This window comes from Arachis hypogaea, chromosome 12 (assembly GCF_003086295.3).
Source record: "Arachis hypogaea cultivar Tifrunner chromosome 12, arahy.Tifrunner.gnm2.J5K5, whole genome shotgun sequence".
NCBI lineage: Eukaryota > Viridiplantae > Streptophyta > Magnoliopsida > Fabales > Fabaceae > Arachis > Arachis hypogaea.
The window spans coordinates 24959114-24984847 of NC_092047.1; the positions used below are offsets into that span (position 1 = coordinate 24959114).

Consider the following 25734-nt stretch of genomic DNA (forward strand, 5'->3'; position numbering starts at 1 on the left):
GGAAAGCCCTGGATGTCTACTTTCCAACGCAATTGGAAGCATGCCATTTCGAGTTCTGTAGCTCTAGAAAATCCACTTTGAGTGCAGGGAGGTCAGAATCCAACAGCATCAGCAGTCCTTTTTCAGCCTGAATCAGATTTTTGCTCAGCTCCTTCAATTTCAGCCAGAAAAATACCTGAAATTACAGAAAAACACACAACTCATAGTAAAGTCCAGAAATATGAATTTTTCCTAAAAACTAATAAAAATAGACTAAAAACTAACTAAAACATACTCTAAACTATATGAAATTATCCCCAAAAAGCGTATAAAATATCCGCTCATCACACTCCAACAAGAATAACATGAGCTATAGAGGTCCAATTGACACGTTTTTCAGTGGCATTGGAAAGCTAACTTTCAGAGCTCTCCAACGATATTTAATAGTCTACACTTTTTTCAAGCACACACGGCCAAGGTGGCGCCTAACTTGGAATTTCCCAAGTTAGGTGCCATGATCACACAACATCCTCCATTGCATTCGGCCAATGCCACGCCTAACTTGGAATTTCCCAAGATAGGTGCCAATCCCAACTAAGGAATGGTCCCCACGTCCACATTGATGATGGATACGAAGATATTATTTATTTTTTATTAAAACTTTATTTTATTTGCAAATAGAAAAGGATATTATTTAGTTTTAGAAAATATATTTTACATTAATTAGTATTAAATATAAAAGGGAAAAGATTTAGCCCTTCGGGTTCACTTCTCTTTTACGCACGTCATTCTACAGTTTACAGTTTTTCTAAATCCTAGTTTTCTCTTTGAGTCATGAGCAACTAAACCTCCACTGTTAAGGTTAGGAGCTCTGTTTATTGTATGGATTGATACTATTACTCTTCTATTTTAATTAATATTTTTATTTAAATTTCAAGAATTTATTTTTGTTCTTCATCTTAAGAATTTGGGTAGATCGGAAGAATAACCCTTATTCTATTTGAGTTCTTGTGAACCTTGGAAAAGTAATTTACTTGAACAACAGCTTGAAAATAATTTCTCCTAAATCACTAATTATCTGGACTTAACGGGATACGTAACATATAATCCTCTTATATTTAGGTAATTAGGGTTTCTGTGGCTAATAAACTAGATTTCAGCTTAAACCTCTAATTGAAATTAAGAGACCAAGGAATTGGCAGTTAACTAGGTTAGAGAAGACTAAATTACGAAGGAATTATGGTTTAGTCAAATATAGTTTGCCATGAATTGAATCTTACATGATTAAAATAGTTGGTAAGAAATAGAAGTCCGGAAGATAAACAACTCCAAAACCTTAACTATTTTCTCATATATATTTCACAACCCATTTACTGCTTGCTTTCTAATTCTCTGAATTTCCTTATTGAACTCTCAAACACCATTTTTTTCTTGTCTGACTAAGCCAATCACTCAATCATTGTTGCTTGATCTATCAATTCTCGTGGAATCGACCCTCACTCACCTGAGGTATTACTTGGTACGACCCGGTGCACCTGCCGATTAGTTTGTAGACTTTAAAATTCCGCATAAATAATATCAAACTATATTAGACCAACAAATACTATAATAGAATTTTGGTACAGAATACTACTCACTCTCCTCAATATATCGTTCCCCATGCTTTGACAGAGACCGTTCTGAAACTCCATGAACATCATGGTGCATGAAACCACAAACGAAAATGGATTCTCACACGCAAAGCTCACTCCCTCATGAGTATTTCGTATAATCTCACTGTTATGATACACCATCAAATTTGCAGTACTCTCCATCTGACCAAAACCACACTCAAACAACTCTCCTCTTTGCAATAAAATGGTACTGAACTTTGGCTTATATAGAGAGAGCACTCAACATGCAGACTACGTTTTGCAACACCAATGAATCAAAATGCGATACATTGACAACATGTCCCTCACGTGCTAAGTCAGCACGCCCTCCATGTGTTGCAACTGCCCAACTGACATGTCCAATGATCTCTACAAATACACTAAATACCCCATTTTCATTAAAAACACCAATAATATTTGGAAAAGTATAGGGGCCAAGTGTCCACCAACCAAAAATTAAACAACTTAATTAATAATGATTAATTTTAAATTATTTTTTCAAATTCAAAATTTGATTAATTGACATTAATGGCATTTTTGAATCAAAGCTTACCCTAATTTATTTTCACTTCCACTCACCATTCACCACATAAAACCACAAATCCTAATCCCTCTTCACAATGTCCCACACTGTCGCGGTTTTGTCCTCACGCTGCTAGCGTCGCTGTAGCACCGTCCTCGCGCGCCATCGCCGGTCATCCTTGCATCCCTCTCTGCCACCTCATCTGCCATTCGCAAAGGAAAGACATCCACCATTGTGCTTCTACTTCACCCTCCTTGCGTCCCATCACGACTCCCCCATCGCTTGCCTGACGTACCCTCGCCACTCGCGACTCTCCATCCGTCACGACGCAGCCACCACCAAGTCCCCATTCGTGACGCGCGATCAACTACTCCGATCCATGGTGACTCCTCCACTCATCGCAACACGCCACCGTGAGTCCTCCCACTGTCCACGCAATGCTGTCCAAGACGTCACCACCGGCCACCCTGCGCCTCTTCTTCTCCTTCTCCTATTTGGTTTTGAATGATTTTTTTAACTAGTTTTTTTTATGTTTTTTTCCTACATTTCGAATGATTCTTTTTATTAGTTTTGGATGATTCTTTTTTCCTATGTTTTGTATGTTTTTTCATTAGGATTTGGATGATTCTTTATCTTATGTTTTGGTGCTTTTTGTTTTTTGGAGTTTCGAAGTTTTTTTTTGGAAAGAAGAATTAGTGTTTGCGTAATAAATGGTAAAAGGTGAATTAGAGTAAGAAGAGGCAATTAATAATCATTAATTTTGTATCTTTTAAAAAAGAAATTTAAATAACCACTAATTAATGACAATTAATGTTATTAATTAGTATAGAATATAATTCAAAAATATTTGTTTATAATTTTCGAAATTCTACTGCTTTAATTATTTAGTTATTTTATTTTATTTCTTTTACACATGTTACCTCATTGGGAATTCTCTGCACTCTGACATAGAGATTCCCACTTTTCCTTGTTTTCTGTTTGTTTATGAGTAGGAACAGAGATAAAGAGCCCCTTCTTGGTTTTGATCCTGAACCTGAGAGGACCTTCAGACGGCATTTGCAACAAGCTAAACTCTACAAAGCTAGTGAAAATCTCAGTGAGATATTTGAAAAGAAAGCTGCAGAGTCTACTATGGATCCTAATCATGTTGTCAACACTAATGTGGTAAATCAGAATGAGAATGAACAACCTAGAAGAATGCTGGGCTCATACACTGCTCCCAGTCCTAACTTTTATGGGAACAGTATTGTGGTACCTCCTATAGCTGCAAACAACTTTGAGTTGAAGTCTCAGTTAGTCTCTCTGGTGCAGCAAAACTGTCAGTATCATGGACTCTTGCAGGAAGATCCAAATCAATTTATCTCTAACTTCCTACAGATCTGTGACACTGTAAAATCAAATGGAGTGAATCCTGAAGTTTACAAGCTCATTCTCTTTCCATTTGCTGTGAGGGATAGAGCAAAGCAGTGGCTTGATTCTCAGCCCAAGGAGAGCTTGGACACTTGGGATAAGGTAGTCAATGGATTTTTGTCCAAATTCTTCCCACCACAGAATCTGACTAAGCTAAGGGTGAATGTTCAGACCTTCAGGTAGAGAGATGGTGAGACCCTCTATGAAGCCTGGGAGAGGTACAAGCTGATGACCAGGAAATGCCTTTCTGACATGTTTTCTGAATGGACCAAGCTGGAGATATTTTATGATGGCCTCTGTGAAATGGCCAAAATATGTTTAAACAACTCTGCAGGTGATTCATTACACATGAAGAAGACGCCTGAAGAGACTGCTGAGCTTATTGAGTTGGTTGCTAACAACCAACATCTTTACTCCTCTGATAGGAATCCTATAAACTCTAGGGCTCCTCAGAAGAAAGGAGTATTGGAAGTGAATACCTTGGATGCTATTCTTGCTCAGAACAAGGTTATGTCCCAACAGATCAATATGCTTATTCAACATTTGAATGGGATGCAGGTTTCAGCTGTTAGTGCTCAGAATACCCCTCAAGAGGCTCCATATGACATGAATGGTGGCTTCACTAAAGTGAGAATTATGAATATGCTCAATTTCCTCCTGAACAGGTTAACTTTATGGGGAATATTCTTAGAAATCCCAACAATGATCCATATGCCAAGACCTTTAATCAGAGATGGAGAAATCACCCAAATTTTAGGTAGAGAGAGCAACCTCAGAAGCCATAGAATTTTAATAATTCTTAGGGCAGTTTCCATCAGAATAATTTTAACAACCACCAGTTTCAGCCATCTCAGCCACAACAATCTCAGCAAGCAACTCCTCAACCTCAGAAGACTACTGATTTAGAATCTCTGGTAGCAAGCTTTATACGGGAAACCAAAGCATCACTCAAGAACTTTGAGGTTCTAATGGGTCAAATAGCCACAAAAATTGCTGAAATTGATCAAAGGACCACTAATAGCCTTCCTGGTAACACAATTTCAAATCCAAGAGAGGAGTGCAAGGCTATCACCTTGATAAGTGGACAAGTGGCAAGTATGGAAGCACAAGTTACTGAGGAGCTAGCTGAAAAAGGAGCTCCGGAGGAAAAAAAAAAAGAGGAGGTTGAACACCCCCCACCTAGGCGTGCAGACAATCCTTTTCCAGTCACTCTTGACATACATCTGACATTACCTAAAGCTCCTGAATACAAGTCTAAGATGCCATATCCTCAGAGACTGCAAAAGGAGACCAAGGACAAGCAGTTTTCAAAGTTCTTGGAAGTTTTCAGAAAATTACAAATTAATATTCCTTTTGCTAAGATTTTGGAACAAATACCTCTCTATGTTAAATTCATGAAGGAGTTGTGGTCAAAGAAGAAGAAGCCTTTAAAGGGATATGAGACAGTGGTCCTGACCAAGGAATGTAGTGCCATAATTCAGAGTAACTTGCCAAGGAAGATGCCAGATCCATGGAGCTTTTAAATTCCATGTATCATTGGGAGCACTACCTTTGAGAAAGCCCTATGTGATCTGGGTGTAGGCATAAATTTAATACCCTTGTTTGTGATGAAGAAGTTGCAAATTTAATAGGCACAACCAATAAGGATAGCATTACAAATGGCAGACAAATATTTGAAGCCTGCATATGGTTTAGTGGAGAACATCTTGGTCAAGGGAGGAAAGTTCTTCCTCCCAACAGATTTTGTGATTCTTGATATAGAGGAGGATGAAAATGCTTCTATAATCATAGGAAGACCATTCTTAGCCACTAGGAGAGCTCTTATTGACGTGGATAAAGGTGAATTAGTGCTTAGAGAGCATAATGAGAAATTAGTCTTTCATGTCTTAAAAGATATACATTCATCAGGTGGAGAGGAGACGTGCATGCAGACTGAGCTTATTGATCCAAACCCTCAAGAATCTCCTGGTGATGCACCACAAGATCTGCAGCTCAAACCTCCTTTGGTGACAATCAATAAAATTTCCCCTGACATCAAACCTAAGTTTGGTGTTGGGAATGTATCATCCACCAAGGAGGAGGTTCCAAAAAGAAGAAAGTACCCAGAGGATGGAAAAACAAAAAGATTTTCACTGAAGACTTCTCTCCAGGAATGAAGGCGGTATTCACTGCAAGCCCAATCCTGCCTCATACGGTGAATAAGAACCTGTCTCTTGAGCATATAGAGTTAATCCATGAGAGCATAGGGAAGAAGTTCACCATGAGGGGTGAAGATCTGAGCCCCTTTGATCCTCCTCCTTAGAGGAGCTGACCATCAAGCTAGTGACAGTAAAGAAGTGCTTGTTGGGAGGCAACCCAACCATAGCATCCTTTTGAATTTTTGCTCAGATTACTTTTCTTTTTATTTATATTTATCTTCAAGTAATATTTCTATAGTTTTTCTTTGTTTTATATGTCTTTTATTCATGCAGAGTGATTAGAACAGGAACAGGTGCAATCAGAAGGAATTTCAGACACTCTGGAAGAGTTGGATTCGGACAGGGTGGCGCCTAACTTGACTTTCTGAAGTTAAGCGCCATATATGCATACAACTTGGAGTCATCACCGGGTGGGTGGCGCCTAACTTGGATTCATGAAGTTAGGTGCCACCAATGAAGTCTTTATACCATTTACCACTGCCAGTCCAGCGCCTAACTTCACTTTTCTGAAGTTAGGCGCTGAAAAAAATGAAGAAGAATGGGGTGGCGCCTAACTTGGGTTGCACCAAGTTAGGCGCGAGAGAGGATTGTGCTACAGGGTGATCCACGCCTAACTTCAAATCCATGAAGTTAGGCGCCAACTTGTTTTCATTATATCATTCCAAACCAAATCACAAAATTTTCTTGAACCATATCTCATTATATCATTCCCCACCTCCTGCACAGATTCCCTTTCCATTTTTTTCCTTGCCCCCCAAATCCTATCAAAACCCCTTTGATTCAATCAACATAAATCCCTCCCCTTGACCAACTTGTGACCCCCTGAAAGAGTGGAAGATTGATGGTTTAGAAGTTATGGTAAATACTCGTTGCAAGTATAGTTACTAAACCAAGCAATCAACCTTTCTTACAAACGTTTTGGTTGTCACAAGTAACAAACCCCTTTGAAATTGATAACCGAGTATTCAAACCTCGGGTCGTCTTCTCAAGGAATTGCAGGGAAGTATGTTCTTATTATTGGTTATGAAGATTGTAAATTGGGGATTTTGGAAGTAAGGAGGGAATATGTTATATGACAAGTAAAATAAAATAATAATAATAAAATCTCTTGGCAAGGTATAAGAAATTGGAAGTCCAGACTTAGTTACCCTTATCAATAATAATGAAAGTTGAATTTTAATTCCACTTAGTTAACCTTTACTAAAGCAAAGGAAAGTCAAGGGACAAATTGGTTTGATCTTCGAATCCTATTTATTTCCTAAGAAAATATTGGGATTATTGAAGTTCAACTCAATTGGAAAGATAACAATTATCAATTATGCTGTTGAATTGGATAACTCCTGAGTTACTGATTTCTTAACCAAAACCAAAAGGGGAAAAGTAAATCTACTGGAATAAAAATGCCTTCAGATGGGATGTAACAGTAACATAAATTAAAGAGAGCAATCATAAATATGAAATACCTCAAAATATATTAAATAGAAAATCAATCTAAACATAAAGAGTCATAAACAAAATTGAGAAAATAAATAAAAGGACATTGAACCTGGGATTGAGAGTCACTCCTAAAACTAAGAGAAGTCCTAAATCCTAATCCTAAGAGAGAGGAGAGAACCTCTCTCTCTAAAAACTACATCTACTCCTAAAATTGTGAATATGAAAGCCTGTTTATGAATGGATGCATTCTCTCACTTTATAGCCTCTAATCTGTGTTTTCTAGGCCGCAAACTGGGTCAGAAACAGCCTAGAAATTGCTGGAGAAGAATTCAAACACGCTGATTTCCGTCACTGCGACGTGGCCGCAGGGAGCACGCGATCGCGTTGCCTAGCGTCAAAGAAACTATGACATATTATATATCAAATCGAAGCCCTGGACGTTAGCTTTCCAACGCAACTGAAACCGCATCGTTTAGACCTCTATAGCTAAAGTTATAGCCATTTGAGTGTGAAGAGGTCAGGCTGGACAGCTTAGCAATTTCTCCAGCTTCTTGTATTCCTTCCACTTTTGCATGCTTCCTTTCCATCCTCTAAACCATTCCTGCCCTGTAATCTCTGAAATCACTTAACACACATATCAAGGCATCAAATGGTAAGGAGAGAGGATTAATATTAGTAATTTAAAGGCCAGAGAAGCATGTTTTCAATCAAAGCACATAATCAGAAAGGCAAATGTAAAATCATGCAAATAGTATGAATAAGTGGGTAAAGAGTTGATAAAATCCACTCAATTGAGCACAAGATAAACCATAAAATAGTGGTTTATCAACCTCCCCACACTTAAACATTAGCATGTCCTCATGCTAAGCTCAAGAGAAGCTATAAGAGATAAAGAGGAATGTAAGAAAGTATGAAATGCAACCTATCTATATGAATGCAACTACATGCTAAGATGTTTCTATCTACTTGGTTAAAAGTAAATAAGCTCTTCAAGACAAACATAAACCAGATTTCACTAATTCAAATTATACAATAAAAGACAAGTAAACTTGTAAGAAGATAGCTCATGAAAGCAAGGAACACATAATCAAGCATTGAACCCTCACTGGTAGTGTATATCACTCTAATCTCTCAAGTGTATAGGGTTATTCACTCTACTCTTCTCTAGTCATGCTTTCTAAACCTTGTTCTTCATCTAACCAATCAACAAATATTTAATGTACCAATGCAAACATCATGAGGTCTTTTCAAGGTTGTAATGGGGCTGAGGTAAAGGTAAGGATATATGTATGGCCAAGTGAGCTATAATATGAATCTTCAATTAACCTAAGCTCTCACCTAATATACATATATTCTATATACTTTTAAATTCATGCCTAGCTACCCATAATTCCCACTTTTGCATTACATACTCATGAATCAATTTTTTCTTTAATTTTATCACATATGCATTGATCTTTTATTAACTTAACATTGGGATAATTTTGTCCCCTTATTTATTTATTTATTTATATTATATATTTTTTTTCTTTTTTCTTTTTCTCTCTCTTTTTTTATTTTATTTATTTATTTTTTTAGAGAGACATAAAAACTAGAATAACATATCAATGCATATGGAATTTTTAATTTTCTGTTTTACATGAGTAGGTACCCAAATTTTCCAATATTCAAAATTAGAAACATGATACATTCCCTTATTAACCCAAGTTTCCACAGTTTCTCCACACTTAATTAACACACTATCTTAAGCTAACTAAAGATTCAATTGGGATAATTAATTTGTTTTCCGCTTAAGGCTAGTGATGTGGTAGAATATAGAACAAATGGGGATTGAAAGGCTCAAAGTGGCTGACGAGGGTGATTTAAAGGGTAGGCTTATTTGGGATAAGTGAGCTAAAATCAAACAATGGCATCAATCATATGCAAGCATGTAAATACACTAAATAATAGACATATAGGTTGGAACAAAATATAGATTACAATCATAGAGAAGGAAACACACAGGAATAAAAATTTATGGTTAAATAATGTAACCATGTAAATAAGCTCAAAATCTCACAGGTTGTGTGTTCTTTGGCTCAAAAACCATGTTCCAAATACAACTTCAAACAAATTTAACACAAAAATTTTTCAAATTAGTGAAATGCTATAAAATTTCTTGAAAAAGAAAATATTACTTCAACCAAGTAGTAACTAAATGCACAAAAATCAAACAAACATGCAAATGCAACAACTAACCTAAAAAGAAAATTTAAATATTGGTGTTGAGACAAGAAAGTACTAACCCATGGAGATCGGTATCGACCTCCCCACACTTAAAGATTGCACCGTCCTCGGTGCATGCTGAGATTTGCAGGTGGACGGGTTGTTTCAACTGTTGCTTTTCTCGAAGGATTGTGCAGATGGACTTGTCTGTCTCCCCATGTAAACGTCTTCCGCTTCCCTTCCGAGTGGCAAGCAATCTGAATTCTCACTAAAGCGGCCAAACAACTTCCTAGACCCATTCAGTTGAGCTCTACACCAACCTTTGCGTCTAAACTTAAAGCTTCCAACCATAATGAACTTTGCAGGACAGTTCTTACCACTAACCATCTTCCTCTTACTCTTAATGCCACAAAGAGTTCTAAGTTGACCATCCGTCTCTAGTAGCCCATATTCAAGTGGAATTAGAAAGCTAAGGGATATGAATTTTACCCACTTGAATGTTGTGAAGGATGATGGCAACTTAGGGGGAGGTATTTTTAATGAAATTGCAAGCTCCACTCCCCTGTGCTCTTCTCTGATAATTACCACCTCTTTGCAAGCTTCTTCAATTTCAACCTCTTCCTCTTGGTAGCTTTCTTCCAATTCAATCACCTTTTCATTGCTTTCCAAGGGCATGGGAGGTTGTGCTTCTTCTTCTTGAATCTCCATCTCTTGATCAACCTCTTCCAAGTCTTCAACTGTGATATACCTTGGAGGTTGTACACCCTCCTCAGCATCGATTTCAAACGTCTTGAAAGGGGGTTCTATGACTGGACTTTTCCATGGAGGTTCTGCATCTCCTAAGTCTTCAACCACTTCTTCTTCTTCAATAATTCCGGCCTCCTCCACTTGTTCCAGTACAAAGTCATGCTCTGTACTGTTCACTGGAGTTTCTAGTATCTCCTTCATGCTACGTTCTTCATTAGATTGCCCACATGAAGCCATGAGGGTTCCTTGAGTGTCCTAACGTCGGGAAGCTAATTGATTTATCGCTTGTTCCAATTGACGGATGGTTGCCTAAAATCGATCCACTATTTTCTTGAAACGATCCTTTGTCTCTTGATGCACTCGGCTTTCATAAATAGGATCATAGTGCTCTTGGATTGATGGATATGGAGATGGTGAATATTGAAGTGGTGGTTCTTGTGAGTAATTGGGTTGGAATTGAGGTGGTTCTATATATGGTTCATATGGCTCATAAGGTGGTTGGTATGGTGGTTGAGGGTTAGGGTCATATGGAGGTGAATGGCAGAAAGGGGATTGTGAGTTTGGTGGTCCAAAGTTATGTTGAGGAGGGGGTTCATAGGTGTATGGTGGTGGTTGTTGATAATCAAAAGATTGCTCACCATAGCCATTGCCTTGATATGCATCACAGAATGGTTGTTGATAGTCCATTGGAGGTGGTTGTTGCCATGAGGGTTGATCAAATCCTTGTGGCTCCTCCCAGCTTTGATTCTTCCAACCTTGATGCCTGTTCTCATTATAGTTTCCATTCCTAACAACAACATTGGAATCAAACTTGAAGCGAGAGTGGTGAGAACTCATAGTTAGTTAATAAAAATTTAAAAACAAAAATAAAAGCAAATTTGAAATTCAAATTTTTGAATTTGAAAATTAAAATTTGAATTTTGAATTTTTAAAATTGAAATTTGAAGATTAAAATTGAATTTTTTTTTAAATTTGAATTTTAAATTTTGAAAATTGAATTTTTTTAAAATTGAAAATTGAAAATTGATTTTTTTTTTTTTTAAATATTTACAATAACCAATAATAAGGCACACGTTTGCAATTTCCCGGCAACGGCGCCATTTTAAAAGAGCGGAAGATTGATGGTTTAGAAGTTATGGTAAATACTCGTTGCAAGTATAGTTACTAAACCAAGCAATCAACCTTTCTTACAAACGTTTTGGTTGTCACAAGTAACAAACCCCTTTGAAATTGATAACCGAGTATTCAAACCTCGGGTCGTCTTCTCAAGGAATTGCAGGGAAGTATGTTCTTATTATTGGTTATGAAGATTGTAAATTGGGGATTTTGGAAGTAAGGAGGGAATATGTTATATGACAAGTAAAATAAAATAATAATAATAAAATCTCTTGGCAAGGTATAAGAAATTGGAAGTCCAGACTTAGTTACCCTTATCAATAATAATGAAAGTTGAATTTTAATTCCACTTAGTTAACCTTTACTAAAGCAAAGGAAAGTCAAGGGACAAATTGGTTTGATCTTCGAATCCTATTTATTTCCTAAGAAAATATTGGGATTATTGAAGTTCAACTCAATTGGAAAGATAACAATTATCAATTATGCTGTTGAATTGGATAACTCCTGAGTTACTGATTTCTTAACCAAAACCAAAAGGGGAAAAGTAAATCTACTAGAATAAAAATGCCTTCAGATGGGATGTAACAGTAACATAAATTAAAGAGAGCAATCATAAATATGAAATACCTCAAAATATATTAAATAGAAAATCAATCTAAACATAAAGAGTCATAAACAAAATTGAGAAAATAAATAAAAGGACATTGAACCTAGGATTGAGAGTCACTCCTAAAACTAAGAGAAGTCATAAATCCTAATCCTAAGAGAGAGGAGAGAACCTCTCTCTCTAAAAACTACATCTACTCCTAAAATTGTGAATATGAAAGCCTGTTTATGAATGGATGCATTCTCTCACTTTATAGCCTCTAATCTATGTTTTCTGGGCCGCAAACTGGGTCAGAAACAGCCTAGAAATCGCTGGAGAAGAATTCAAACACGCTGATTTCCGTCACTGCGACGCGGCCGCAGGGAGCACGCGGTCGCGTTGGCTAGCATCAGGGAAACTATGGCATATTATATATCAAATCTAAGTCCTGGACATTATCTTTCCAACGCAACTAGAACCGCGTCGTTTGGACCTCTATAGCTAAAGTTATAGCCGTTTGAGTGCGATGAGGTCAGGCTGGACAGCTTAACAATTTCTCCAGCTTCTTGTATTCCTTCCACTTTTGCATGCTTCCTTTCCATCCTCTGAACCATTCCTGTCCTGTAATCTCTGAAATCACTTAACACACATATCAAGGTATCTAATGGTAATGAGAGAGGATTAATATTAGTAATTTAAAGGCCAGAGAAGCATGTTTTCAATCAAAGCACATAATCAGGAAGGCAAATGTAAAACCATGCAAATAGTATGAATAAGTGGGTAAAGAGTTGATAAAATCCACTCAATTGAGCACAAGATAAACCATAAAATAGTGGTTTATCACCCTCCCCCCCTTTTTCCCTATATATATACCCCACCCCCTCCTATATATATATACCCCCCTCAAAAAATACAATAAAATAAATAAATAAATAAATACATATATATATATATATATATATATAATAATAAAGTTTTAATTTTTATCTTTCTTGTCCTTTTATCATTTTCGAATTCTTTTGCATTAATATTTGTTTTTTCTCCTCCATACGTTTTTTTTATGTCCCCCTTTTTCAGTTTTTCTTTGCTTGAGGACAAGCAAACTTTTATGTTTGGTGTTGTAGAGCGCACTCTACGTTTACCTTATCATTAGTGACACCAAAGGGAGGTGGATCATCTTCATGGAGGAGGACAACCTGAGGAATGAAATGGTCACCAGAATAACTGAGGTGGTTGAGTTCCTTTCATTCTATTTTCTTCCGTTCTTATTATGTTATATTCCTGTTTTCTACTGTTTTGTTTGAATGTCTGCATGATTTCTAGTAATTTTAACTCCTAGGTTCTAGTTTAATTCTATTATTTTTCATTCTGCTATTTTCTTTTAGTTTTAAAAAAGTTGTCTCATGTACCTCTCACTGAGCTTGAATCTAAAAAAAAAAAAAAGAAGTGATGTACTGCATGAGAAATTGAGTCTATGCTTAAGAGTAGTCTTATTTATTTAAATATGGTGGTATTATTAATAAACCCCAATTTGTGGTTTATTTTATGCTTAATTTAGGGAATTTTATCAACTTTTTTCACATTTATTCACTGAAATGGCATGGTTTCATGACTTTCTCCTAATTTGTGCTTAAGAGTGAAAACATGCTTTTTAAGCCTTTAATTTTCTAATTTTAATTCACCTTTAATTCCACTAGATGCCTTGATGTATTTGTTAGTGAATTCAGGTTGAAAAGGCTAGGAATGGATCAAAGGAGTGAAGAGAAAAGCATGCAAAGTGGAGAATTCATGGAAAATCAAGGATTTGGAGTGCATACATCGATGCGCACGCGTGACAGATGGGCACGCATAAAAATGAGGTTGTCCAGGCGACGTGTACCCGTGAGATGACGTGTACGCGTGAGAAGCAAAACGCCAGACGACGCGCACGCGTAGCCCATGCATACGCATCACAGCTCGCACGCGACCTCATTAAAGTGAAAATGCTGGGGGCAATTTTTGAGCTTCCCAGGCCCAAATCCAACTCATTTCAGAGGCTATTACATGCAAAATTTAAGATGGGTCAGGGGGGAGCAATTAGTGGAGTTTTTCACCATGCTTTAGTTAGTTTCTAGAGAGAGAAGCTCTCTCTTCTCTCTAGAATTAGGTTAAGATTAGGTTAATTTCTCTTAGATCTAAGTTTAATTTCTTGTTCTCATCTTGTTTCTTTTACATTTCCATGCTCTAGTAGTTTAATTCTCTAGTTTCCTCTTGTTAATTTCTCTTTTATGCCTCTTTTAAGTTTACGAACTCTTTGTTAGATTTAGGTTTTCCTTTAATACAATTTTTGTTTCATGTTCCTTTATTGTTGTTTAATTGAGTTGTTGTTATTGTTTCCTTGCTTTGGTAGTTGGTAGATTTATTATTCTTGCACTTTTACCAAGCTTTCCTTTTATGCCTTCCAAGTGTTTGATAAAATGCTTGGAAGGATGTTAGAGTAGATTTTTGTGTTCTTGGCTTGGGATGGTAACTTAGGTGAACTTGAGTTGCTAATGTCCAAATGATTGATTATTGGTGTCCATTGACTTTGGCTTCCACTAAGTTAATTAGTGAGGTGGCTAGGACTTATGGATTAGGATAGATAAAGCTCATTTGACTTTCCTTCACTTGTTAGAGGATGACTTAATGAGATTGATCCTTGCAATTATCATGTTGTGGTTAGTGACGAGGATAAAGATCCTTAACCATCAACCCTTGCCAAGACCTTCTTATCATTTGAGTTTCATTTACTTTCTTATTGATGAATCCATATTTTCCGATATATTTCAACTTGATTTGAATGGATTTCATCACATAAACTCACACTTAAGCACCAAAATAGCATACTTTTGTGTTTTGTCCCTAAATTGATCTTAAATGTGAAAACATGCATTTTTTTGTGCTTAAGTTAGCAATTTTAATTCCACTTTCATGCCATTCGATGCCGTGATATGTTTTGTGAGTGATTTCAGGTCATTTTGGCAAGATTGGCTATGCAAAAGTGGAACAAGGCATGTACAAGGGAGAACACATGAAGAAAACAAGGAAAAGCACACACAGACAAGTTTGCGTGCGCACAAAAAGAAATTAGCATGTGTGCGTGCGCACAACCCTCTGTGCGTACGCACTGGAGAACATTTAGCAAAGTGTGCATACGCACAGGACCCTGACGTGGTTTCATTAATGAAACACATGATGCGCGATTTCTAAGGGCTTTTGGCCCAATTTTGGAAGGCTAGATGCTGAATTGAAGTGCTATATCAAAGGGAATTGAAGACATATGAAGGCATTAGGTAGAATTAGGACTTAGACTTTATTTTTCATATTTTTCTTCATATAGTAGGAGTAGGAGTAGTGTAGATTAGGGAGAGCTCTCTTAGGGTTTTTAATTAGGGTTTTGATTGTAGCATTTTATAGCAAGCTTTGATTTTGGATTTTGCTTCTTTAATTGTAAGTACTCTTAATTTCCTCTTTAATTCCATCACTTTTGCTTTTACTTTCTCTTGGTTCAAGTTATTTTGTTCATATTTGTAATTTTGAGTTTCTTGAAGTTTTGATTGATGAATTTAATGTTTCATGCTTTCTTTATGTTTGTTGGATTGTTTGTTATTGGTTTTGTGAGTAGTTGGTTATAGTTTTCTATTTTCCTTTGCAATTTCCTATGTTTTGTTTTTATACACACAAGGTGTTTGTGAAAATGCCAACTTTAGATTTTGAGTAGATTTTCACACCTTGGCTTGGGATTTGAGTTCCTAGGATACTAGAGTCATGATGTCCAACATTTAGTGGTAATTCTTGGGTAGTTAGTTGACTCTTGTTTCCATTGAAGCTAGCTTTTTACCAATTAATTTGGTAAGTTAGCTAGGACTTATGGATCAAGGTCAATTATGCTTGCTTGACCTATTCCTCGATGTTAGGAGTTAATTAAGCGAGATTGACTCATCATAATTATCATAGTTGTGGTTATGACCATGATAGGATTCCTTAGATCCTCTTATTCCCAAGTCAAGGCACTTTATTGCATTTATAGCATTTTTATTAGTTTTGATCTCATCTTCTCTTTAATTGCATTAATTATAATTTTGATCATCTCTTAGTTCTTTTATTACTTAGTTCTTTTAATCCTTCGTTCTTTGATTTGGAAACCACTCTGTCTGCCCTTAACAACCGAAAGCGTAACACTTTTAATTGCATTCCAAGTGAGAATGACCTGAGGTTGAATTACTCTCGGTTAATTATTGATGTGAAAATTAAACTTTGATTGAGAGGATTATTTGTTGGGTTGGACTATGCTATCAACGAAGAAATTATTTTGCTAAATTTCCGAACCATCATAATTCTCATCTATCATGTTTTTGGTGCCGTTGCCGGGGAATGCAATTGAGCGCTATCTTTTGGTTGTTGTAAATATGTTAATAGTGTAAATATTACTTTTTGGTTGTTTGATTGCTTTTGTTAGTAGGTTTTGTTTATATTATTTTTATGACTTTTTCACACCATTACCATAGTGTAACCCAATGGAACCCAAACACTTTCTTTTTTAGTCACCAATTCTATACACCATCACATCACTACATACAAAACCATAACCCTCATCCTTATGAGTTTGATTGTAAACCTTCATCACCTCAATTTTCATCTTTATATATGGATCAAGTCACACAAGAAGCATTTTTCATGCTCATTCAAGAACAACAAGAGTTTCAGAAGAAGTAAGAGCAAGTCATGTCTACCTTAGCGGAAACTCTTGACCGGTTAGCTTCATTGCGTTCATGCCACAACCAAGAACTTCTAGTGGATGAATGTGTGGAGTTAAGTGCAAAGTGTAGAGTGAATGAAGAATTGCAAAATCAAGAAGAAGATGATGAAGTTCCCTTGATTGAATTTGAAGGCGATGTTGATGTGGACTTCACACAACCTCCAGTTTTTTACTTCAGTGATGATAAGGAAGATTTAGAGGAGATTAAGGAATATTTTAGCTACCAAGAAGTGAAGGTACATACACAAGAGCAAATTGAGTGGGTAAAAATTTTGCCAACTTCAAAACCTTCTTGGAGTAGTGGATAGTAGAGAGAATAATGTCAATTGGCAAGGAGATAGAAAGTTCATCAAAGAAGCCAATTTAACATTTGGAGCTCAATTATGGTGCAAGAGTCAATTTAGTGGATTTCGGAAAGTGTATAAGTGTGTTAATGGTGATTCAAGAAATTGTTCATCTAAGTGCAACAATGAAGATCAACAAGAAGATGAACAAGAGACTAGAGTATGGGATCCGAGCATTGGTTTCAAGAGTCAACACTTATGGATCCTAGTTGCTAGCATGGAATCTTTCAAGAGTTTGATGCAATTCATTTGGGACCCCGGAGGTCAAATCAAGAGCAAATTTGGTTGGAGATTCAAAGAGGAGTGGAAACACAAACCACCCTAACAACAATCTCCTCAACAAGTCCAACTTAAGGACTTTAAACCAAAGTGCTAGGTGGGAGATACCCCACCATGGTAATATCCTTCTAACCCTCTCTCTCTTAGCTTTTAATTCTTGAATAAATGGTTATGTTGCTTAGTATAGCTTAGTTGCATTTTGATGTTAGTTAGGTAATTTTGATGGAATAATGTGTTTTTGGAGTTTTGGCATGTTTTGGGGCTTGAAAACCTGTTTTGGAAGTCATGTTGGTGCCATTAAGGCACTAAAAATTTTGCAGAAATAGAGTCCTATGCATACGCACGTACTTGTGCGCGCGCACACGTTCCCTGTTTTTCATCATTTGTGCGCACGCACAGCCCTGTGCGCGCACACACTCCAAAAAAGCCCCTTCTGTTCGCAGCACTCGCACCACTTGTGCGCATGCACTCTATCTAATTTTCTTTCCATGCGTATGCACACCTGTTGTGCACACGCACACTCACCCCTATACTACCCTTTTGTAAAATAAAAAAAAAAAAGGAAAATCCTCCTGTGTGTGCGCACGCACAACCTCTCTGTTCGCAGCACACGCACCCTTTGTGCGTAGGAACACCATTTCCTTCTTCTTTTGTGCGTATGCACAGACACCAAATTATCTTCTGTTCGTAGCACTCGCACGCTGCTGTGCACACACATAACCCCATTTTCTCTAGTGTGCATCCGCATAATACTTATGCGTACGCACAAGCCCCTTTTCGAATGTTAATTCAAAAAGGGGAGATTAATCACGCTTCATCTTCACTTCAAACCCTTTCTTCTTCACTTCTTCTCTGAACCACAACCCTAACCACCCAAACCACCACCCAACCCCAGCCACCTCCGTCCAACTACAACGCCACCACTAGTGACCACCTTCGCCCACTCTCTCTCTCTCTTCCTTCTTCTCTTTCCTCTCCATTTCCTCTTTCATCATTTCACTTCCTCTCTGGGCAAAACCCTGTCTCCGTGACAGCAACTAGGGCCCACGCCAAGTCTCCTTTCACAACCCTCAGTCCGGTGAGCAGCCACCAACAGCAGCGAACTTCTGTGCCGCTGCAACCTCCGCCTCGCCCCGCTTTCTTCGCCCTTCTTCTTCCTCAGCGCAGGTTACTTTCATTTTCTCCCTGTTTTTGTTTTACTTTCTTTATTTTTCATTGCATTTGGATTCTGCTTTTTAGTGATTAGGAGGCCTTAGGTTAGATGACTTCCTGTGTTTCTGGATTGAATACTGTTGTTGGCTGATTGTTTTGAATTTTCTGGGTTGATTGATGATGAAAATGAGCTAAGAATGCTGCCTGAAATTCCTGCACACAACCTGCTTGATATATTACCTGAATGAGTATTTTTTATTCGATTCTCTTGTCTGATCAACATGGGCTTTGAATTTTGTTTTCATTTGGCATTTTTATTAATACTTGTGCAGTTTTATGTCAATTTGGATGATTGATCATGAATTCTGATTATGCACTAAATGTGGACCTAGTTTAAACACCAAACTGACCTTGAACTTACAGATTTTGTAATCTGTTTGGTGTATTATAAGTGCATATCATGTTGTGTTAGTGGATTGACTGAATTGCTTACTCATATGTTTTTGAACATAAATGATCATATACCACAACTTGTTCTTTGAATTTATTTTTTTTAGCAATACAATCTGATTTCAATCAATTATTGCTTTGAACAAGAGTTGTGTATGTGATTATTCTCTATCTTTTTAACATGAGTAGGCACATGCTTTCATTTTTGACTTGATTATTGCCTTTGTGCCAATTTTTGCTAAGTCTTTCAACTTCAAGACAAAATTTGCAATACCCAAGTCTTGATTCAATTCACTTGCATTGATTATACCTAAGTTGTTTTTGCTTTGATTTTCAAATTATTCCTTTAATTGTTACGTAGGTTGCTTGATTGTGGAAAACTACGTTTCCTTTGAGCATATTACTTCTTTTGATTATGTTTTCTTCAATTAAGTCTCTGTTTATCTTATCGGCTCTAATATGCATGGTTTGACTATTTCCTCTTTGTTTTGTGATTTCTATCTGTTTCTCCTGAGCTGTATTCTTTTTTTGTCTTTTTCAGGATGCCTCGCAAAGAAAAGGGGAAAGCCAACCCTTCGGCTCCTCCTCCTACACGTCTAAGCACTCAATCGGACACTTTCGTCAATGAAACGGCCCAAGAGCAATACAAAAAATTAGAAAACAAAGCCTTTCACTATGAAAGGAAGCTCAATGTACCGGATAAATATGCGAAACTCATTCATAATAGACTCAATTTCTGCCAGTGGAAGTTCATAGAATTAGACCCGGTGGAAATTAATGAACACCAGGTCAAAGAATTCTACGAAAATCTACTGAAGAGAGAGACCACCACTGTTTTTCTGAGAGGTGTCACACTAGACACCTCTGACCATGCTTTAGAGACCCTCTTGCAGATTCCGCATATTTCTCCGGCCAATGATGCTTACCCTAAAATAGTGAAGGACTTGACATCAGGCAAGCTTTCATTGGACATTGTTCTGAAGAAGATTGGGCTACCAGAGGCCCGATGGGAATACAGCAGCAGCGAGAATACGGTCCCACTAAGCATTGCGTGCTCCGACCTAACTCTAGAGGCGAGGATCTGGCAGCAGATCATTGCCGACTACATCTTGCTGAGCACGCATGCTACTCATATTCGCGTTCGTGTGGCCGTGCTTCTTTGGGTATTCTGGAGGGGAAGAGGATCTTTGTTCTTCCCCTTATCAGAGACTCGATGTGGAAGGTGACCCAACAACAGAAGTACAACATTCTCTTCCCTTCGATGATCACCAGATTAGCTACTTTGTCTAGGGTGGAGAGACGTCTGACAAATCGGACATCTGTCTATGTCAGCAAACACCCGTACCTGCCATACGGGGAATATGATGGGCCGCCTCAAAAGAAGAGGAAGACCACAGAGCCGCCATCATCATCAGAGCCCTCAGCACCTACTGCACCGTCCGCACATACACCTCAACTTCAGACACCTTATGAGTTGGGTCGGGAGATTCTTCAGACCCTCCACCGCTATGAGCGCCACAATGCGCATCGTTTTCAGTGGATTGTGGCAAAGTTTGAGGGTAGAGACCCTGGGCCACCTCCTTCGGATACACCAGAGCTTGAGGCTGAGATCAAGGAGGCGGCAGTAGAGGAGCCAGCAGTTGACAGAGCTGAGGAGAGAGCTGAGCAGCCAACAGAGCCATCTGACCAGGCCGTCCAAGAGCCAGCAGCTGAGACCACCACAGAGCCTACCCGAGCGATTATTGTGTATTAGCGACACCAGCATCCACCGCCACCAGACGGTGGAGCTTCCCAGAGTTGACCACCCCCGATTCGATTCTTTTAGCACGGAGGACTGTGCAACCATTTAAGTGTGGGGGAGGATCTTCTATTTTTGGGTGTAAAAATTCTTTTCTCAACACTTGTCATTTAGTTTATTTTCAGTTTTTATTTTGCTTTTTGTGGATAATTCTAATATTTTGTCTTATACACTACACTTTAGTACTTTAGTTTGTGCATATATTAGTTGCTTCCAGCTTATCTTTAGCATTTCATTTTTATTATGGTTTATATATATTTTCCACTTTATTTTGCTTGATATATAGCTTATAGATATTGATTGTGATTGAATGATGTGAATTGCATGTGCCTAGTTCAATTTTTATCCTAATTGTTCATGTTAATTTTTGGTTGTTGAAAATTAGAAAAAGAACTAGGAAATTTTGAAAATTTTGCATCCATCATAACATCATACATACATATAAGAAATAATTTTGGTGAAAAACAACAAAAATTTTCAAGAATTTTGTTTTAAGGGCATTCTATTGAATTGATTTGGAAAATTATTTTTACACTTGCTTGAATGATTTTTATGGAACATAGAAGAGGAAAGAACAAATACCTTGTGAGTTTTTTAGCTTGAATGAGTGGTTACATGATGAATCCATATTTGATGATATATTTTGGCTATAATTGGATGTATTTCATCACAGAAACTCACACTTATTCACCAAAATAGCATACTTTTGTGTTTGATTCCTAAATTGAGCCTAAATGTTAAAACATGTTTTTTTGTGCTTAAATTGAGCAATTTAATCTCACTTTTATTCCATTCGATGCCGTGATATGTTTGTTGAGTGATTTTAGGTCATAGAGCTAAGAATAGTTTGGTAGAAGTGGAAGGAAGCATGCAAAAAGGGAGAAAAGATGAAAAAAATAAACGAGAAAAGCATTTCAGCCTGTGCGTCCGCACACCTTCTGTGCCCACGCACAGGGGTCAAAGTCAGAACTTGTCCCCACGCACAGGCTGTGGCCATGCTCAGGGCAGAATGGAAATCAGGACCTGTGCGTCCGCACAGGACCTATGCCCACACACAGGAGGAAAATCAGCATCTGCGCCCAAGCACAGACATGTGCGTCCGCACAGGTACCAGCGCATGCCTCCATTAAAAAGTCAAGTGAACTCGCATTTTGGGGGCTTTTTTGCCCATTTTTGAAGGCTTTGGAGCATATTTGAAGGGGAAAGCAACCATATATCATAACATACACTACCATACTTGATAGGAGAGTTTTTAGGAGTAGTTTTAGGGTAGTTTAGTCTTAGGTTTTCTCTCTTAGGATTTTAATTAGGTTTTCAATGTAGCATTTTATACTTCAATTTTGGCTTTGGATTTTTTCTTTCCTATTGTAAGTATTTCTTTAATTCCTCTCTTATTGCACCACTTGTTCTACACTTTCTTGCATTCTCACTTTCTTTATCAATATACACATAGTTTTGCAATTTCGATTTCTAGTTAATGAATTTGATGTTTGATGCTTATTTTATGTTTGTTTGAGTTGTCTTTATTAATTTTGATCATTTATGGTTCATATCTTTCATGATTTTTCCAATTTTGCCATATTTTATGTTTATGCCCGCTATGTGTTTGATGAAATGCCAATCTTAGTTATGGGGTAGATTTTCACCCCTTTGCTTGGGAAAAATGAGTGTATGGATTACTAGAGCCATAATGTCCAACATTTAGTGATAATTCTTGGATCATTAATTGTTCTTGTTCCCACTAACGCTAATTTGTTGCTAAGGTAATTAGCAAACAAGTGAGGATTTGTGGGTTAAGAACACTTACGCTCATTTAACTTACTCTCCGATGTGAGGGTTGGCTTAGTAAGATTAATCCATCATAATTATCATAGTTGTGGTTATGGCAAGGAAGGGATTCCATGACTCACCCCAAGTCAAGGTTTCATTTATGTTTTGAACCACTTTTCAATCACTTTATAGTTTTACTTGTTCATATTACATACATAGTTCTTTATTCCTTTATTAGTTTATTAATTACAATTTTGTCTAGTTCTTTTATCTCTTTATTTTGTTTGCTTTCATCATTGAACCCCCTTTGTTCTTGCAGCCAAAATTGTGCACTTATTAGCATTAGTTCCTAGGGAGAACAACCCGGGAGTCTAAATACTCTCGGTTATAATTGTGTCTTGAATTGTGACAATCTTTAGAATGATAATTTGATTGATGATCAATTGTTAGGTTTGGACTATACTTGCAACGGACAAATTCTATTTTTAGTGTGAAAATCCAAACCTATGCTTTTGGTCATCGTCATTACACCTTTTAACCACTAATTTTGTTCATTGTGTGCTATATCTCTTCTATGATTGTGATCTTGGTTTTGCTTAATTCTTTATTTCCAATGATTGATATTTGAATGCGTTGAGCATATTTGAGGCCATCTTTGCATAACTCACTCACCCATATAGACTTACCTTTGTATCTACCTTTGTTAACCCCCTTTTGAGTCTTAATTGACCCCATTATTTATAATATCACCACATTACAATCTTAAGCAGAAAACCATGAATTTACCTTGGATTGTATCCTTGATTAGCTTAGGTTGAGGATTGTGTTTCATCTAAGTGTGAGGGAATATTAGGAAACATTGGTAATATATGAAAATATTTGTTTTGGGTATTTCATTAAAAATTTTGGAAAATAGATGCATTCATGTATGAACTATTGAACCATATGTATTTATCTTGCTTTCAAAAAAAACCTCAAGAAGGGGACAAAAGGTACCCCAAAGAGAAAAGAAACAAATAAGGAATGCATATGTGATCTAAATGAAAGAGTATACATGAATGTATGGAAAAAGTGAGAATAGGAAGGTTAGGTTGCATAATTTTTGTCGTTGGATTGATATAGGTTGAGTTGGATACCTAAACTAATCAAGGATTCAATTGAATTAGTCCACTTAGCCATATTTATCCTACCTTAGCCCTAACCCCATTACAACCCTATAAAGTCCTCATGATAATTATATTCATGCATCAATTACTTGTTGATTGTTAGATGAAAAGTAATTCCTTGAAAGCATGATTAGGAGGAAACTTGAGTGAATTGCCCTAAACACCGAGCGATTAGAGTGTACACACACCTAGTGAGGGTTTGATTACTCAATTCTATGTTTCTATACCTCTTATCATGTATTCTTGCAAGTTGCTCCATTTTGATGAGTTAAATCAATTCTTTAGATTTTGTTACATTAAATTAATTCCTTGCTTGGCCCTATTTTTCTATATTCTTGCTTGGAGATTTGATTGTTTGGTTTCACCAAATCATAGGAAACTATAGTATAGATAGTATATAGTATACTTGCATGCATATAGATAGTTGCATTCAATAAGTTGATTACCCCTTTGATTATTCTCCTTGTTTGGTTTAGCATGAGGACATGCTATTATTTAAGTGTGAGGGAATTAATGAGTCCATATTTTTTTGCGATATATTTAAGCTTGATTTGAATGGATTTCATCACATAAACTCACACTTAAGCACCAAAATAGCATACTTTTGTGTTTTGTCCCTAAATTGATCTTAAATGTAAAAACATGTGTTTTTTGTGCTTAAGTTAGCAATTTTAATTTCACTTTCTTTTCATTCGATGCCGTGATATGTTTTGTGAGTGATTTCAGGTCATTTTGGCAAGATTGGCTAGGCAAAAGTGGAAGAAAGCATGTACAAGGGAGAACACATGAAGAAAACAAGGAAAAGCACACACAGACAAGTGTGCGTGCGCACAAGAAGAAATTAGCATGTGTGCATGCACACAACCCTCTGTGCGTACGCACAGGAGAACATTCAACAAAGTGTGCGTACGCACAGGACCCTGCACGTGGTTTCATTAATGAAACACATGATGCGCGATTTCTGAAGACTTTTGGCCTAATTTTGGAAGGTTAGATGCTGAATTGAAGTGCTATATCAAAGGGAATTAAAGACATATGAAGGCATTAGCTAGAATTAGGACTTAGATTTTATTTTTCACATTTTTCTTTATATAGTAGGAGTAGGAGTAGTGTAGATTAGGGAGAGCTCTCTTAGGGTTTTAATTAGGGTTTTGATTGTAGCATTTTATAGCAACCTTTGATTTTGGATTTTGCTTCTTTAATTGTAAGTACTCTTAATTTCCTCTTTAATTCCATCACTTTTGCTTTTACTTTCTCTTGGTTCAAGTTATTTTGTTCATATTTGTAATTTTGAGTTTCTTGAAGTTTTGATTGATGAATTTAATGTTTCATGCTTTCTTTATGTTTGTTGGATTGTTTATTGATGGTTTTGTGAGTAGTTGGTTATAGTTTTCTATTTTCCTTTGCAATTTTCTATGTTTTGTTTTTATGCACACAAGGTGTTTGTGAAAATGCCAACTTTAGATTTTGAGTAGATTTTCACACCTTGGCTTGGGATTTGAGTTCCTAGGATACTAGAGTCATGATACCCAATATTTAGTGGTAATTCTTGGGTAGTTAGTTGACTCTTGTTTCCATTAAAGCTAGCTTTTTACCAATTAATTTGGTAAGTTAGCTAGGACTTATAGATCAAGGTCAATTATGCTTGCTTGACCTATTCCTCGATATTAGGAGTTAATTAAGCGAGATTGACTCATCATAATTATCATAGTTGTGGTTATGACCATGATAGGATTCCTTAGGTCCTCTTGTTCCCAAGTCAAGGCTCTTTATTGTATTTATAGCATTTTCACTAGTTTTGATCTCATCTTCTCTTTAATTGCATTAATTATAATTTTGATTATCTCTTAGTTCTTTTATTACTTAGTTCTTTTAATCCTTCATTCTTTGATTTGGAAACCACTCTGTTTGCCCTTAACAACCGAAAGCGTAACACTCTTAATTGCATTCCAAGAGAGAACGACGCGAGGTTGAATTACTCTCGGTTAATTATTGATTTGAAAATTAAACTTTGATTGAGAAGATTATTTGTTTGTTTGGACTATTCTATCAACGAAGAAATTGTTTTGCTAAATTTCCGAACCATTGTAATTCTCATATATCACTTGTCATTTACTTTTCATGTCTCTTATTCCAAAACCCCAA

At 36.8% G+C, this 25734-nt stretch overlaps 1 protein-coding gene across 1 annotated transcript; it reads left to right on the plus strand.

The window, feature by feature from the left end:
- Positions 1-18117: 18117 nt before the first annotated feature.
- LOC112729196 (uncharacterized) lies at positions 18118-20874 on the plus strand. The gene is made up of 2 exons (XM_025779526.3): positions 18118-18420; positions 19397-20874. Exon 2 carries the CDS (start codon positions 19398-19400, stop codon positions 20079-20081), a length of 684 nt encoding a protein of 227 aa, XP_025635311.3. The 5' UTR covers positions 18118-18420; position 19397; the 3' UTR covers positions 20082-20874.
- The last annotated feature ends 4860 nt before the right edge of the window (positions 20875-25734 follow it).